The 15,408-nt window shown below is 50.9% G+C and overlaps 1 protein-coding gene across 4 annotated transcripts in view; it reads left to right on the top strand.

Annotated features, from left to right (window-relative positions):
- Window positions 1–15,408, top strand: part of Grip (Glutamate receptor interacting protein) — a 168,864-nt gene that overhangs the window by 118,351 nt on the left and 35,105 nt on the right. For all 4 annotated transcript variants that reach the window (XM_077690252.1, XM_077690253.1, XM_077690251.1 and 1 more), the window contains exons 2-3: window positions 11,118–11,201; window positions 15,302–15,373. In XM_077690252.1, the coding sequence (XP_077546378.1) occupies window positions 11,118–11,201; window positions 15,302–15,373 (156 nt within the window). The remainder of the gene's footprint in view (window positions 1–11,117; window positions 11,202–15,301; window positions 15,374–15,408) is intronic.

The following is a 15,408-nucleotide window of genomic DNA, read 5'->3' as shown; positions in this document are numbered from 1 at the left end:
AACGCCAGAGGTGGTGGCATCCCATGCAGGCAGCCGAAAGGGTGGAGCGGGGGCCGTGGAGGCCGAGCACGACCCCGGTTCGCACTCCCAGCTGCACATTGGCGAGAGAGCGCCGCTAAAGAAAGCCGGCGGCACCAGGTTGGAACCCCGAGGAAGGCCGACATCTGTTGCGAATCAGTCATAGTGCGGAAGTCGTCCGTTCCCGCTTTTGAAGGGTCGCGCGTGGGCCGACCGCGACCCCCTCTTTCTCTCTCTCTCTCCGATAGGCGGCGTTCCGGCCCTCGCCACTGTCGCTTCGGAACGCGGGCACAGTTCACGTGCCGGGCACGCGGCCAATTTCGCACCGAGAGCGCTGTCTGCTGCCCCGCTTGCGACCCTAGGCGTAAGCACCTGCTCGGAAGATTCTTTCACGCTTTAAATCACGCGCGACATTTTAGGTGCGGAGTACCTTAGGACCGCACAATGTCCGTCCGAGTCCGTGCGCATAGCATTTAAAATCGCAAGAAATCAAACATGCACCGGCAGGATTCCAGCCTGTGTGTGGTAGACCAGACAGAGTTAGTGTCAGTCGCCTTAGCCATTGAGCTACGACCGTGAGTTGGCCGTCAAACGGCTTACTTACTTCCTCGCCTGTGACGGTGCGGGGTACCTTAGGACCTCCCAACGTCCGTCCGCGTCCATCCGTGCGCACACTACCATCAAGCGAAAATCAAGCAAAATTCGATTTGAGCCGTGAGTTGCAGTTTCATTCAGGGAATAATCAAGGTGCAACTCACGACTCAAATCGAATGACGGTCGGGGCGCAAATCGGATGTCACTCGGGACGCAACTTGGATGTCATTTCGAGTCCCCGTACTCCACACCCTCGCCATCATCCACGAAGTGCAGATGCTGCGATTTTTTTTTCTCCGACCGTCTTGTGGGAGTACCGGCCGTAAAGAATACGGAATCAATCCCGGTACGCTATTCTCTGGTTTTTCTACTATACACAATACACAAGAAAGATGATTTTCCTGTTGCCCATGCCCGCTGCAACGTGTGATTCGTTTGCGCATGCGCAGTGACGCGGGCCGATACGAAGAGTCTGGTGCAACAATTATTCGAATGGTTCAACTCTGTGTGCACCTGGAGCGATACTGGCCCGAAAATACGCCTTAGAAATGAAACTCGTATGATCCGCGGTACCGTAGCTGAGCGCGCAATCTCCCGTGCCATGCAACAAATATAGCATTCATTTATTTGAATTTATTTTGTGGGCGTAACACCACCAAAATTTCATGAGCCCCTACACTCTAGAAAGGTAGATGACCGCGAAGCTTGAATCCGGACTCAGTACGACGACAGAAGAGAAGTTAAATTTAAAATGAAAAGCGGCAACTTGTCCAGACGAAAGAATCGCCACCCCGAGGAGTACTAATAGGTCCGCATGAATTTTATTGGTCCTTACGAAATTCATATGAATTTTTTATAGGAATGCCGCAAGAGTCCTGGCCCCACTGGGCCGCACAATGATATCCGTTTTGAACTTTCGCAAGCTTTCGCTGTGACCCTTCCCTCCTCCTCTTGTGGGTGCGCTGTTTCTGAAAACAACTGTGGTGGAGTGCAGCGAAATCTGCAGATAAATGAGCATGATTTGCGGGTCGGCGGCTGTCTTGTGGGTGTGCTTGGCGAGCGACGTCCTGCTCGCGGGTCGCTTCCGCAAAGGTGTACTGGCGTCATTTCCGTGGCGGATATGACGTCAGTGAAATCCTGATGTATCCCTGCATAAAACACTTTCATGTTAAAATATAAAAACTGAAAACGAACAACCCTTAGTATAACGTACTCTTTAGGACTAAAGGTTGCTTCCCCGCAAGAAGACCCTGTGTGCAGGGGTGCACCCTTTACAGGCCGCTTGCTTCGTGGTACTGGCGTCACTTTCGATACAGAATTGAGGTCTCTCAAATGTTTGAGTATCCCGGAATACAACACTTTCGTCTTAAAAAAAAAAATTCCGGGACATTTCCACTAACGTGAAACCCGGGGAGGGACGAAGCATGCAGAAGTGTATTCTTGGTGCCTTGGCGTTTTTGCCAACGGAGATAAAACCGTTGGGCGGTAGAGGTATACAGCTTTGCTGCAAAAGTCTCTTGTCTTTGAAGCACGAAGCACTTTAGCGCGAGGTGTAAACGAGTGTTCCGGTGCTTTTTTATTACGCGTTACGAAGTGCTCCAGCGCGAGGCGCTAACGAGTGTCCTGGCGTTTCTTTTTTTTAGTACGCGTTACGTTCTAGCGCAAGGCGTTAACGACTGTCCCGGTGTCTTATTATCGTTACTAGATGAGACGGCGATTACGATGACAGGAGACGTCAACAGCCCCAGCCCCTGAGGGGCTTCGCCCCTAAAATCATTCAAGCCTCCGTTTAACGACGACGATGGTTGAACGCGAAGCTATCTCGTGACGGATTCTTTGGTTGGCCAATCCCACACTGCGAGTATGTGCAACTCCGGAGGTACGCACCCCTTTTCTAAAATACCCACAGCAACTCTCGAGTGTGCACTCCGTAGGCCTAACGTTTGGATTTGGGGTGTGGTGTCGGAGGAAGTGCTGCTGGGACCTTGGCCAGACGCGAAGCGTTCCTACAGTGCATTTAAAGCTGTGCTGACATTTCTGCGCAGCAGCGGCCTCTCAGAAATATTGTAGTTGAGGCCCGTCCGGCTGAACTTTAACACATACACCGTATCGGTATAGGCATCTTCTATACATAGCCCTTCATTTATTTCTCCGCCATCTTCATCTCTCTCGTCCTCTATCCACACTCTTTCCTCCACTTTCCCTTCCCACACACAGAATAGCTGGCCAGATATACTACCGTCAGGCCGACCTTTCTGTGTTTATTTCATTTCAATAAAATTCCTCTCTCTCTCTTGGGGTGTACGCCTGTAACGTGCTTGGCGCTCGCTTCGACCATGTCGAAATGGAGCAGTCGGATAGATGCTGGCTTCACAATGCGAGGAACCTGCAGGTTCGATTCCCGACATGGAGAGAGTTTTTTAATGGCCGAGCCCGTTAGGGGTTGGGGCCGTTTGTCTCATGTCGTCGTCGTCGTAACCGTAGTCTTATGTAGTCACGGTACTAAATCCACGGGAAACTCGTTTACGCATCGCGCTAGAACGTAACGCGTACTAAAAAACGCCAGGACACTCGTTTACGCCTCGGAATGGAACGCTTCGTAACGCCTACTAAAAAAACACGTCACTCGTTTACGCCTCGCACTAACGAAGTTCGTGCTTCAAATACAAGAGACTTTTACAGCAAAGCTGTATACCTCTACCCCCCACGGTTTCATCTCCGTTGGCAAAAACGCCAAGGCGCCAAAAATACACTTATAGTCTTATACACTGCATGCTTCGTCCCTCTCCATATTTCACGTTAGAGGAGATGGCCCGGGATTTTTTTTTCTTTCACTCCCCCCACAAAAATTGATCGTCATCGTCAGAGAAAGTTGGCTTTCCTGCAGGGCGCATTGGCGTAAAACGGCATCAGTGAGGAAAATAAAGCTTCGCTTTAAATTTGCAGGTTGACGTAAAGACGAGGTCTGGGCGCCGGAGCTTTCAGCCCGTCGTCTTCGGGCTCCACCGCACCGGTTCTTAGCCGCCCGCTTTGTTTGTAAATGAACGACATTTTTGTATCTGAGTTTGTCGGTTGAAGACCCCTGGGGCCAGATCCTCAGCACTACTGCGGCTTGGAGGAGAAGCCCTGCGGAAAGAGCCCGTGAAGATAACTCACGGGAAGCGTTTTGTTTTCCTTTTCAATTGGCTGCAAGTGTTATTGTTCCCCGCCGCTGCTAACCCCGTACCGAGAATGTGGGGTGGCCCAGGGCAGTGGTGCAGTCAGGGGTGCTGTTTCTGTGTCACAGCACCCCGGGAAATTTTGAGCTCTGTATCTCCCCCCCCCCCCCCCCCCCCCCCCCACCCCCCTTGTCCCTTCCGCATTTTGGCCTTTTTTTTTGTGAAGGTCCAGGCTCCGCATCGGCATACTGTATTTATATGTGAACACAAAATCAGAGAATTAGATAAATCAATGAAAATAAAATGATGTTCGCAGGTCGCGGGTTCGATTCCCGGCCGCGGCGGCCGCTTTTCTGATGGAGGCGAAAAGCAAAAACGCCCGTGTGTACGAGATTTCGGCGCACGATAAAGATCCCCAGGTGGTCAAAATTAATCCGGAGCCCTCCACTACGGCGCGCCTCATCGCCTGCGTTGCGTCGGCGCGTTAAACCCCACAATCAATCAAAATGATGTTCGCGCGCGGAAAATCTTTTATTTGGGTTTTTTTCGGTGTTTTTTTCTTTTGTATTTCGGACGTCCGTGGGACGTCCTATATGCAGCCGAACATCCAGTGGCCAGTTTGGACGGCCGCTGTACGTCCACTGTACGTCCATGTTTGGATGTACATTCTCGGACGTACAGTGGACATGCAGAAACAGATGTACAAGTCCGAATGACATCCGCCAGTGAACGTGCAAGGTTACTACGAAGCATCAAATAATGGCTGAAATTGAATGGAAAAGCAAAAACGAAATACTAATTTGCTTTTCAATTAAAAAGATTTCGTACATCAACACCCTGACTTGTATATTGCAAGTTTCATCTTCATATTTCTAAAATTAAGCCTAAGGGATGTTATTAAGCCTAATAGCACCCCCAGAAAAGTATTCCTGGCTACGCCACTGGCCCAACGGTTAGATTAATTGCCAGTTTCACGGCGTAAACGTCCCGGGCGTTCGATTTCCGGGACCTCCCTAACAACATTCTTTTCTTGGGGCGCGCTCTCCAAACACCTGCTCGTGGGCTCCTTGCTTCCTGCCACTTCCCCTCACACGTCGGGGTCTTTTGGTGCGACGGACGGACAACGCTCGGCCCTATTTCGATGCCCGATGCGAGGTTGCAAAGAACCGAAACGCTTCCCGGCATCACGTAGAGGCTTAGCTTGCGCGCGCGAAGCAGTATTCGCGCGCGAAAATTTGAAAGCAGAAAAAGGAAATCCGAAAGAGGTGAGCTCGGCACATAGAGCTCGCCCTCCAGAGGCTTTAACACACAGCGGAGCCGGCGGCGACTCTAGACGCGTGACAATGCGAGTTCGCAAAACCGGTATTCACGCGCGAACACAATCCCTCTCGAGCGAGCGCCTTTTCTGAGCGAAGAAGCTCCCGACTAAAAGCGCGACTTTCAAAGCAAATGCACCGTCCCAGGCACCACCCTTTTTCTCTTCGTTTCCCCGACCTGAGAGACGGCAACAGGAGAACGCGCAAGAACAGACATCCAGAACGAAACAACAACAAACAACGACAACAACAACGACGACAAAAACGGGGAGTCCACTGCCGCGAACCCGATCCGCGCGACTTCCCAGCGCTGTAATCGGTCTCGAAGCGCTTCCGCTTACCCGTTTACGTGAAGGCGTGCGTCCCGGGTACGAGAGTACGACGCCGACGGAAGATGGACGGCAAGTGCGCGTTCGGCCAAACAAATCTCTTTCAAGTCTTCTCGCTGCCCGTTCTGGTTGCTTGCTTGCTTGTCCCAGAAAAAAACAACGAGAAGGCGTGCACCAACTCGAGGGAGAAAGGGAAATATATCCATGCGTGTCCTTGCTCTCCTTTTTTTTCGTTTTGCCTTGTTTGATATCTGAAAAAAAGAAAAAAAGTGGAAGGACTTCTGGTACTGCATGGGTTCTCCCCGGTGATCAACCCTTTCTTTTTCTTTTTGAACGGAGGGGAAAGGGGATTAGACATCCGGTCGTCGTGCCGAGAGGGATCACCATCGTCCATCTGACACTGGAAGCCATGTCGGCATGCTTAGACGTCATCCATAGTTTAAGGCACGACTTTCTTGTTTGTTTGTCTTCCTTGCTTATGTAAGGTATCGGCACCCCACGCCAGACAGTTTCGGGCCCTTTCCCCCCTCTCCCCCCCCTCCCCTAAAGACCTCATCGCATCGCATCGCAGGCGAAAACGCCTTTAAGGAAACCTCAGCAATATAGTGTTATTCCGTCTGTTCTGTACGTTCCGTATTGTGTAGAATGCGTGCCGTCACCCGACTGTGTCTGCGCGCACGGGCATGGCAAGGACTGGCCCGCGGAGCTAATTCGCCCTGCTGGAACGAATGCGCAAGTTCCCAGTCGGGTCCTGGTACGTACAGAACGTACGGAACACGCGGAATTCTAAAACTCTTCAACGTAGATAGTTTTAGCACTCCGTATGCTCCGTATTTTCCGTGGTTACTGTGTTGACCGGCACCCGAATTCTCGTTAAAACAGATGCAATTTTTTTGGAATACAGAAAGAAAGTGGAGAAAAAGGAGGGTTCAACGCTGGTCGAAAACTCTCGACATGTCGTAGACGCTCGAGTCACGGCCCGGGGGTTAAAAAGAAGGTCCCCTTCGCCCCTAGTAGTCCGAGTGGCGCTGGCTACCACCACCAAGCGCAGGAAACAAAATACCTTAACATAAATACCCGAGAAAGTGGAGGGGAAACAGCGCCCCCCCCCCCCCCCCCTTGTTATCGTAGTGGTTATCGCACCAGATGCGTATTCTGGAGGTCGTGGGTTCGGATCACACCCGGCGGGCATTTTTTGTCCACTTTCTTTCCGTCTTTCAAAAATCTGCACCAGTTCTAGGCAAAATAAATGACCTACCACAATTTCCCCCTATGCTTTCCTTGGCTTTCTTGGCTGCCTACCTTTATTTCTGTCCTCATTCAACGAGCCCCTCATTTCCCATAGGCGAAAAAAGTTCAGGGTTGGTTCTACAGTGGCGCCGGCACTTGCGCTGGACTAATCGTGAACTCATTCCGAAAGTGCAGGCCGAAACGAACAGTCTTAACGTGCCCGCTCTGCAAAACAAAAAATGTCAGTCCGACTTTCTGAAGATTACACGAATTTATTCAAAAGGGACTAAGCGAGAAAAGTGACGACGATGCTAGTGATGGCGATGCTGACGGTGGTCAACGACGTTCATTACCACTTTTATCACACAGCGCCCCCTAGCGCCTGCTGAATGTTGTTCCGCGCATGCGCATTTGTACCCCCGCTAAACGATAGCATACAAGCTCCACGCCCGAACCAGAGCAAACGTGTGGGCACGCCTGCCACACCCACCCGCTTGGCACCTCTTCAACAACAACAAGCCGCTAGGAGGGGAAACGCACGTGGCGACGGGGTTTAGTGGCGACGTGAGCGGCGCGACACCTTTTCTCTTCCCACCCTCTCCTCCTCTTCCCCGCATCAAAGACGGAAATAAACTCCGCGCCACGACGCTCCACCTTGCAAGCCCTCTTTGTCGGCGCCAGCGCCACTCGCTCGCGAGACGGGCGTGACAAATCCGGCGCGCGCGCCATCCCAAATCGCAGATCTTTCCGGACCGCGGCCTCTGCGGGCTGCAACAGCAGCTAGAACAGCGATTTTCCTTTCCAAACGAGTTTCGAGAAAGCAAAACAAACAAACGGCGGCCCCGCTGCCGCAGAACGGAGTTCCCGGCCATTCGGGTCGTCGAGCATTGTTTTCGCAGCTCGAGCGCCCGCATTGCGTACGCCCTCTAATGAAACCCCGGCCGGTGCGGACGACAGGCCGGGTTGACAGATCCTCCCCCTCTGCGAGGCGGGCGCATTCCGAGAACTCGAACTTCATCGGGTTGAATTTGCCCTGCCATTGCCCCCGAGTCTCCGAGGAGGCTGCGTTGCCGGCGTCCTTTTATTTACGCAAAGGCCGTTCGTTCCTCCAAGATCGCCTGCAGCTGTCTCTCGCATTCCACTTATAAACTTGGCCCGAACTGTCGCCCGAAAGTCTGCGTAAGGATATGGTCCTAGCTGGGAGCGGCCATTTTATGATTGGAGTGTGCTAGCGCCGACTTAATTGCGCAGTCGACCGTATCAGCTGTCTGCGCATGCGCAGCACCATCCGGAACATATCCCGGCCCAAGCAACCACGGACGTCCGTGGAACGTCCGAAATACAGCCGAACATCCAATGCCCTGTTTGGACGGCCACTGTACGTCCATGTTTCGACGTAGATTTAAAGGGGCACTGACACAAAAATTTTGCATCTTGTTTTTTTTTTTTTTTTTTTTTGCGATAAGTAGCTAGTGACCTACTTATAACCTGTAGAAACCTCATTTGCTTCAGCGTGCGACGGTTGTTTAATTAGAGGCATTTTCAATGCGGCCAGTCGCAGTTTCGGTTTCAGCGAGTGCCGCGAAACGATGGATTTTGTGGATTTTGTGTGAACAAAGTAGACCACATGACCGTCGGAGGGATATCACAGAGCAGAGCCGCCGTAGCACTGTCGAATCCGCATCGACGGCAGTTTCTGCGAATGCCCCCACGTACTGATCTCGTGAGGCGCTTAATTAAAAAGTGACCGTGGATGTGACGCAGGCGCTGCGAGTGCAAATGCTACCGCGGCTAAAGAACGACGCGCGACGCTCGAGACGGTGGGTGGCAAGACGCGCGCTGGGAGCAGCCGGACGGTCTGCCTACAGGTCCGCCTACAGATGTGTTCGGCTTAGCACTGCGGCGGATATTCGAGTGCCGCTCTCGTAAGCGGTGCAGATGACAATTTTTAATGCAACCCGCCATCGCATCATTAACTCCTTTCTCATGTAAGCCACCATGGTCGGGACTTGTGCAGCGGTAACAAGCTATCACTCGAGCTACCTGTGCCGGCCTGGGCCACTTCGCGGCCGTGGCCGCCGCCTGCACAGCGACCGTGCGGCTAGCTCAGTGGGCTTTTCGTGCCTCCGGCGCGTTTTCGCATCCAATGGTAATAAACAGTAATAGAAACAGACTGCATGGAATCGCTGTAGAACTTTGGTCGCGGCCAGCTGCCGCATGAGATGACGAAATCACGTCGCCTCCGCCGCCAACGATCGGGTCGTTCGTTCTCGAGAGCAGAAGCTCCGCCCTCCGGCCCTCCGATTGGAGCGGCGAGCCGGGCGAGCCGGCGAAAAACGCCGGAAGTGCGGAAGCGGCAAACACAAACTCGTGACGTGTTTCGGTGTTGTTTATTTACACAATATCCTCGGGATGTCGATTGCGCGTGGTCCTCTGCTGACTGCTCGGTTGCGTTTCGCACACTTTAAAATTGATTTTAAATATGTTCTAGGCTGTATTCGCTTCTGATATTTTGCAGATGATGTAAATGTGTTCCCACCAATCTATCTCCGAAGTTATCTCGCCTTCAAAATTTTGTGTCAGTGCCCCTTTAAGGACACACAGTGGACATACAGAAACGGATGTACAAGTCCGAATAACATCCGCCAGTGGACGTACAAAGTTACTACGAAGCATCAAATAATGGCATAAATTGAATAAAAAAGCGAAAACGAAAATGCTACTTAGCTTTTCAATTAAAAAGACTTTGTATATCAAAACCCTGACTTGTATATTGCAAGTTTTATCTGTATATTTATAGAATTAAGCCTAATTTTTTGCTTATTTTGAAGCACCTCACCGACTCCAACGATGATCTCTTTGGGGAAGGATATCAAAGATTGAGAACCGCTAACGAAACATGTGAAGCAAGTTCACAGTGTTCATGTATACCTGTCTGCCCGGTAGTGCGTTGGTCTTGTGCGGTGCAGTTTCATTGTAGGAAGATGAGCTTCTCGTTATGTGATTCTGGAAATTCTCACTCGACATCCAAAATACATCCAATTTCGGACGTCTGACTGGACGTACGAAAGTGTTACATCCGGACGTCCCACGGACGTACATGGTACGCCCATCGGCCCTGAAACTGACGTCCGTTAGAGCAGGACTGGACGTACGGCCGACGGACGTCCGGTGGTTGCAAGGTGTCACCAATCAAAAGGTGTGTTTATCTTAGCAGACACCGCGCAAATGCTTTATCCCATTGGACCATATATATCCGTAGGACGTCCATTTTACAGCCGAACGTCCAAGTCCCGCGCTCCACGTCTGGCGGACGTACTTCGGATGTATTTTTCTAGGGTTCAATGTGGTCCGACTGAGAGAATTGTCCATTTCATGTTCCGTCCATTTCATGTCCGTCTCGAACAGTCCATTTCGAGCGAGCCCTGGTTGGCTCAAAGCAGACTACCCGTATGGAGCGTCGGTTTCTGTGCATGCCATTGCATGCTCCGAGGACAAGCAAGCGTAACGTATACGTCACGACCGAAATGGACGCTAAAGGGGCATTTTTGGAATGTACGTAAATCGTAACTCTTACACAGAACAAATGTTCGACGTATCTACGAAAGCGACCTTTGCTTCCTATCACTCGACAGCAATTTGAGGGCAGCACGCTACGCTTCGCATTTGCTGCCTTCCGAAGGATAATTAGTTGGCCGGATTAACATTTGCTGCCTGGTAGTGGGCTACACGGCAGGCGGAGTGTGGCCCTTTCTTTTGGCACAGATGGTGGCGGCTGTCTAAGGAGCTTATTCCCCCTCCGCAATACGTGCTCGTGCACTGCTCAAGAGATGGCATGAGTTGCTTGATTACCGCCGTCTAACTCAGAGTGTTACGAAAATTTATGCGTGAAATGTTATGTAACAAATAGATAACTTTTAACAGCGAAGCTGTTTATCAAATCGTTATTTTTCGTGTCCGCAGTTAAAAAGACCACGAAATTGCTGAGCGCGCGCACTTGAGCCCGGGACTCGCGGCGACCGCCCAACGTCCCCGGCGCGCGTTTATCAAGCCAAGCATACCCACTTAGGGATATTGGCCAGAAAGAGAAGTTCCAGTGTTCGCTGTAATCGTGGCAACACTTGGTCGGAACGGGAAAGACCCGTCATAGTGTACGCCCCTCCAGGGTGATGTCCAAGGATTATCACTTCAACAAAAAAAGAAATGAACGAAGCCAACATTTGTAATAACAAACATGGAGTAAAGGTCGTTGCTGCAGCGAAGAAGCAAATCGGTTGCACTCGTTAAACCTGCGTTATGGTCGTGAGTGTTGCATACAGCTTCGCTATACCAGAGTCTTTGAAGGACTTTGGCTATACTTTCAAGTCATACGTATGTGTTACTGCGAGCTTCCTTTTTTTTTATTCCATCACAAAGTGTAAAACACAACAGCGATCTTGACCCTTTTTTCTCTTTCTTCTCGATTGACGCAGGCGAAGATGTGGCCTACAGACGGCGCACTGAAGCCTTGGAAGATGTGTCCCTGACCCTCACGAAGAGACTGAGCTTCATCAACGGTATATATCCTCCTGCAACTTTCTTCATGTCAGAGGACGCGGGTTCCTGTTTTATGTGGGTGCAGTGCATTCTAAGTCCTGGTCACAGCGCGGCGTTTCTAGTGTCCCGCGATTCCTGGTTGTCTTCTACTGCTCGTTTGAGTTGTGAGTCTTGTGACCCCGGATCCCAACCATGAGGCAGATATAATCAGAAGGATAAGAATGGGGTGGAGTGCATTCGGCTGGAATTTTCATATAATAAAGGGCAGCCTACCATTGTCCCTGAAGAAGAAAGTGTATGCACGACAGCTGCACCTTACCGGTACTCACCTACGAGGCAGAAACTTGGAGGCTCACTAAGAGGGTTCAAATTAAATTGAGGACGACTCAGCGAGCAGTGGAACGGAAGATGAAAGGTGTAACATTAAGGGACAAGAAGAGAGCGGAGTGGATCAGGGAACAAACGCGTGTTAAGGACATATTAGTAGAAATTAAGAAGAAGAGATGGACGTGGGCAGGGCATGTAATGCGAAGGCAAGATAACCGTTGGTCATTAATGGTAACAGAGTGGATCCCTAGAGAAGGTAAGCGTGGCAGGGGGCGGCAGAAAGTTAGATGGGCAGATGAGATCAAGAAGTTTGCGGAGATCAGTTGGTCGCAGTTAGCACAGGACTGGGAGGAGAGGCCTTTGCCCTGCAGTGGGCGTAGATAGGCTGTGATGATGATTAGTATGAGCATTATGCGCCGCCTATAGACTGCAGATCTACCAGCTCGGACCAGTAATTCCCCATCTGCTGCCCAGTTGGGACCGTGGAATTTTATACAATAATACCTCTATGGTCGGGACCAGTTGCTTCCCAAATGGGACCAATTACCCCACGTACTGGGACTCGTTGTCCTCATCTGTTTCCCAGATGGGACAAGATTTCGCCAAAGCGGGACCATTTGATGCCAATTACATCCGCTTTAAAACAAGTTGGTCCCAGTTAAAAACCCTTCGAAGATTTTTAATAGAGCACCACAAAAAATAAAAAGTTATCAGTGGCTTGGCTCGGCTATGCAAGGATATACGTAGCGTGAGCTGAGGTTAAGCTGGTTATTCTTAGGTTTCCTGGTTGTCTAGGATTAGCTGATAAGGATGCTTACTGCTGCTAAAACTATTTACAATCCAATCCAATCCAATCCAATCCAGTCGCGGCGGTGGCGGCTCCGGCGCGCCAGCTGTGCGCCGTGAGACGTCACTGCTCCTCTCGCATGCGCAGCACGGCTCTCCAGGAGCCATGCGAAACTGGTCAACCTCGGCCAGCGTAGCTCACGCCACAAAAAAAAAAAAAAAAAAAAAAAAAAAGAAGAGCGAACGCAGAACATCTTTTAGAGGACACTGCACAGCTTCGAAATTCGCTTGAGAATAAAGCATGACCCAAGCGGAAACGGCGGTAGTGGGGTGACCTGACCTCATCCAAAGCATGTCAGAGGACAAAATTTTTATTCCTCGCCAAATTTCGGATAAAGATAAAACCAGAAGAAAAAGGAAACGCACGTTAATCGAGTTTTTGGCGCCCGTCTAAGATCCCCAGGTGATCTAAATTAACCGCAGCCCCTCCACTACGGCGCGAATCATAGCAGAGGTGCTCCTATTCGCCTAAATGAGACAGCCATTGCGACCGAGAATCGTCTCCATCATTTCGCGAAATATCTATCGCTTTCAAGTTCAGTTACGCTAATAGTACTGCGGCTGATATCTCATACGATGAAGAAAAACAGCCGACTGAAAGTTCAACGCATCGTGCCGTGACCGAAAATAATTTTCTGAGACAAGCAACAGCTAGTCGCTCCCCTAATAGGCGTCTCGAGCAAGTGGCGGGTCGCGTCCACGTTTAACCGAGACGATCATCCATCTGTCGACATTTTGGACAGAAATGAGGTTAGCAGTAACAATTTCTTACCATTACGACGCTTGTCTCGGTGATACTCGCAGACAGAACCACGTCTATACATCTGCCGCGCGTGTCTAGGACAGCATGCATGTTGCTTGCACCGATCGGCGCCGTTTGCTGCTCAAGCGGCTTTTCAATCGCCGTGTCATCTGCTGCGCGATGCGTGGCGCCTTGTCAGTGCTTGGAACGCGCACTAACCACAGACCGCTACGAGCCAAAGCGCGCGTTTCTTATCAGAGCCGCATGCTCTCGTTCTCTGGCGGCACTTTAGCGGCACTTTATCGAATGAGACAGACCGGACAGACCTACCATCAACCAGCGCTTTCGGTATGAGCATGCTAGCACGGATGAGCATGCAAGCACAAAGGAAAAAAAATGGCGAAGCTTGCGCTAGCGTACAAGGCTGGCGAAACAGCGAAGCCGCCAGCCTTCGTCGGGGACCCGGCTGTCGCATCTCACATGGATTTCCGAACTTGCCGCTGAAAGTTTTCCATGAATGGCTGGCACGGATCGTTTCGTCCGCAGGCCTTCACATCTCTCCCAAAGTGGAACGCGTTAGCACGCGCTAGAGCCCGCGGCAACCAGCTTCGCGAACCCGGCGTCTGTGCTCCCGTTTCTTTTCAGCGCGAACGCTCGTCGATCAACGGGCGAGGAGAACAGCTTGCGAGATTGCGCCACGAACGATGGGCAGAGTGTTCACGGAGGTTGAGCGGTGCCGGCGCGCGCGATGACGCCAGAGTTAGGCGATGAAGCGTGACTCCGCCTACGCGGCAGGTGGAAGGTAGTGCCGGGCTGCGGGCGTCGGAGATTTTTTAAAGACGATAGTCTTTCTTGGGCTACTTAAACGCAGAAATTTTGGTCTGTCTGTATGTCTGTCTGTTTTAAAAGGGGTTTATTTGTCTATCGAAGCAGATCCATAACATGCCTCGATGGAACTACGCGTCAAAGTAACAAATACATGTGCACATTACAAAAAGGAAACACGCACAAAAACAACAATCCAGAAATGGCTGCCGCTGGACTACATACAAGTTGTAATTACTTGTACCACGCAGGGTACAAGAGAGGAAAGTTGTCGACAACGCGAACAGTAACTTCAGGGTCGACACACCATGAATGTTAGTAAAGGTGCTACAGTCCTAGGTAGTTCAGATACACATGGTAAAATTAACACTGCAGATAACTATGTATTGCGCTTTAGTCTGGTTACAAGGCTAATATTCTTGCAGATAACTATGTATTGCGCTTTAGTCTGGTTACAAGGCTAATATTCTATCTTGTTTTTAGTACAGTAACAAGGCTAATATTCTACAGTTCGAATTTCCAAACGTGCACTGTTCACCTTGATGAAGCGGCACGACCGACGCAGGAGGAACGCATCTTCCCCAGCGTAGCGAGCTCCGCTTCCAGGTGTTCGAACAGACGTGTGCGCATGCGCAGCAGCATGGGGAACATAGCCTTGTGAGGCAGGGACCGGAGTGTCGCGACACCACGACGCTTCCATACAACCAGGGCCCCCACACATAGCAGAAACGTCACTAGGGCATCGCGCGATTTTGTGCGCTCCCCTAGGCGTACTTCAAACATCCTAGACATCAGCGTCCAAAACGTCCTTGCCACAGAACACTGAAAGATTTCGTGTTGCAAAGTTTCATTTTGTCCGCATTGAGGTCACCGCGCTGACGGTGTTACGCCCAACGCTGTCAAGCGGTCTCTAGTGGGCAGAACGCCCCAACCACGCTCCCACCCGAAACGTTCGGTGGAAGGACCGAAGAAGTAAGCTGTCTCCAGCGCGCCTTTTTAGAGCGCGCTTCCTGCTCCACAGTGAGTTCCGCCACAGCAAGTTGTTCGCACAGTTCGCACAGACTTCATGCCCGGCATATCAAGTCAAGGCTTTTGGAATTTTAAGAGCGAGCATTTTTGTGAAGCAGCCTTCGCCGAGTCACCCCCTCCTCCATTTTTTTTTCCGCAGAACTATTTGGCGCGAAATTCGAAGGTGCACTTCCGTTCATCGTCATTGATTTATGCACCTGTCTGGGATAGCACCACGGGAGGGTAACACAGCAACCCAAACAAATGGGCGTGGATTATCAAGCTGGCTCTAACATACTGTTCCCCAACAGCACAAGACACCAATACACAGTCAGTTATAACAGTAGACCACGTTGCTTTCTCAACTTCCAGAGGACAAGCGAGGGACATCGACTGTGGAACTAGTCAAGAGGGAAGGATCCACACTGGGCCTCATAATATCCGGTAAGTGTTTCCAAGTTTACAAGCAAAGTCTCACC

The sequence above is a fragment of the Haemaphysalis longicornis genome, unplaced genomic scaffold (genome assembly GCF_048455015.1).
Source record: "Haemaphysalis longicornis isolate Haplotype H1 unplaced genomic scaffold, Haemaphysalis longicornis Haplotype H1 scaffold_10, whole genome shotgun sequence".
Classification (NCBI taxonomy): Eukaryota; Metazoa; Arthropoda; class Arachnida; order Ixodida; family Ixodidae; genus Haemaphysalis; species Haemaphysalis longicornis.
Note: the sequence above shows the minus strand (reverse complement) of the source record. Positions and strands in the feature narration are given on the sequence as shown.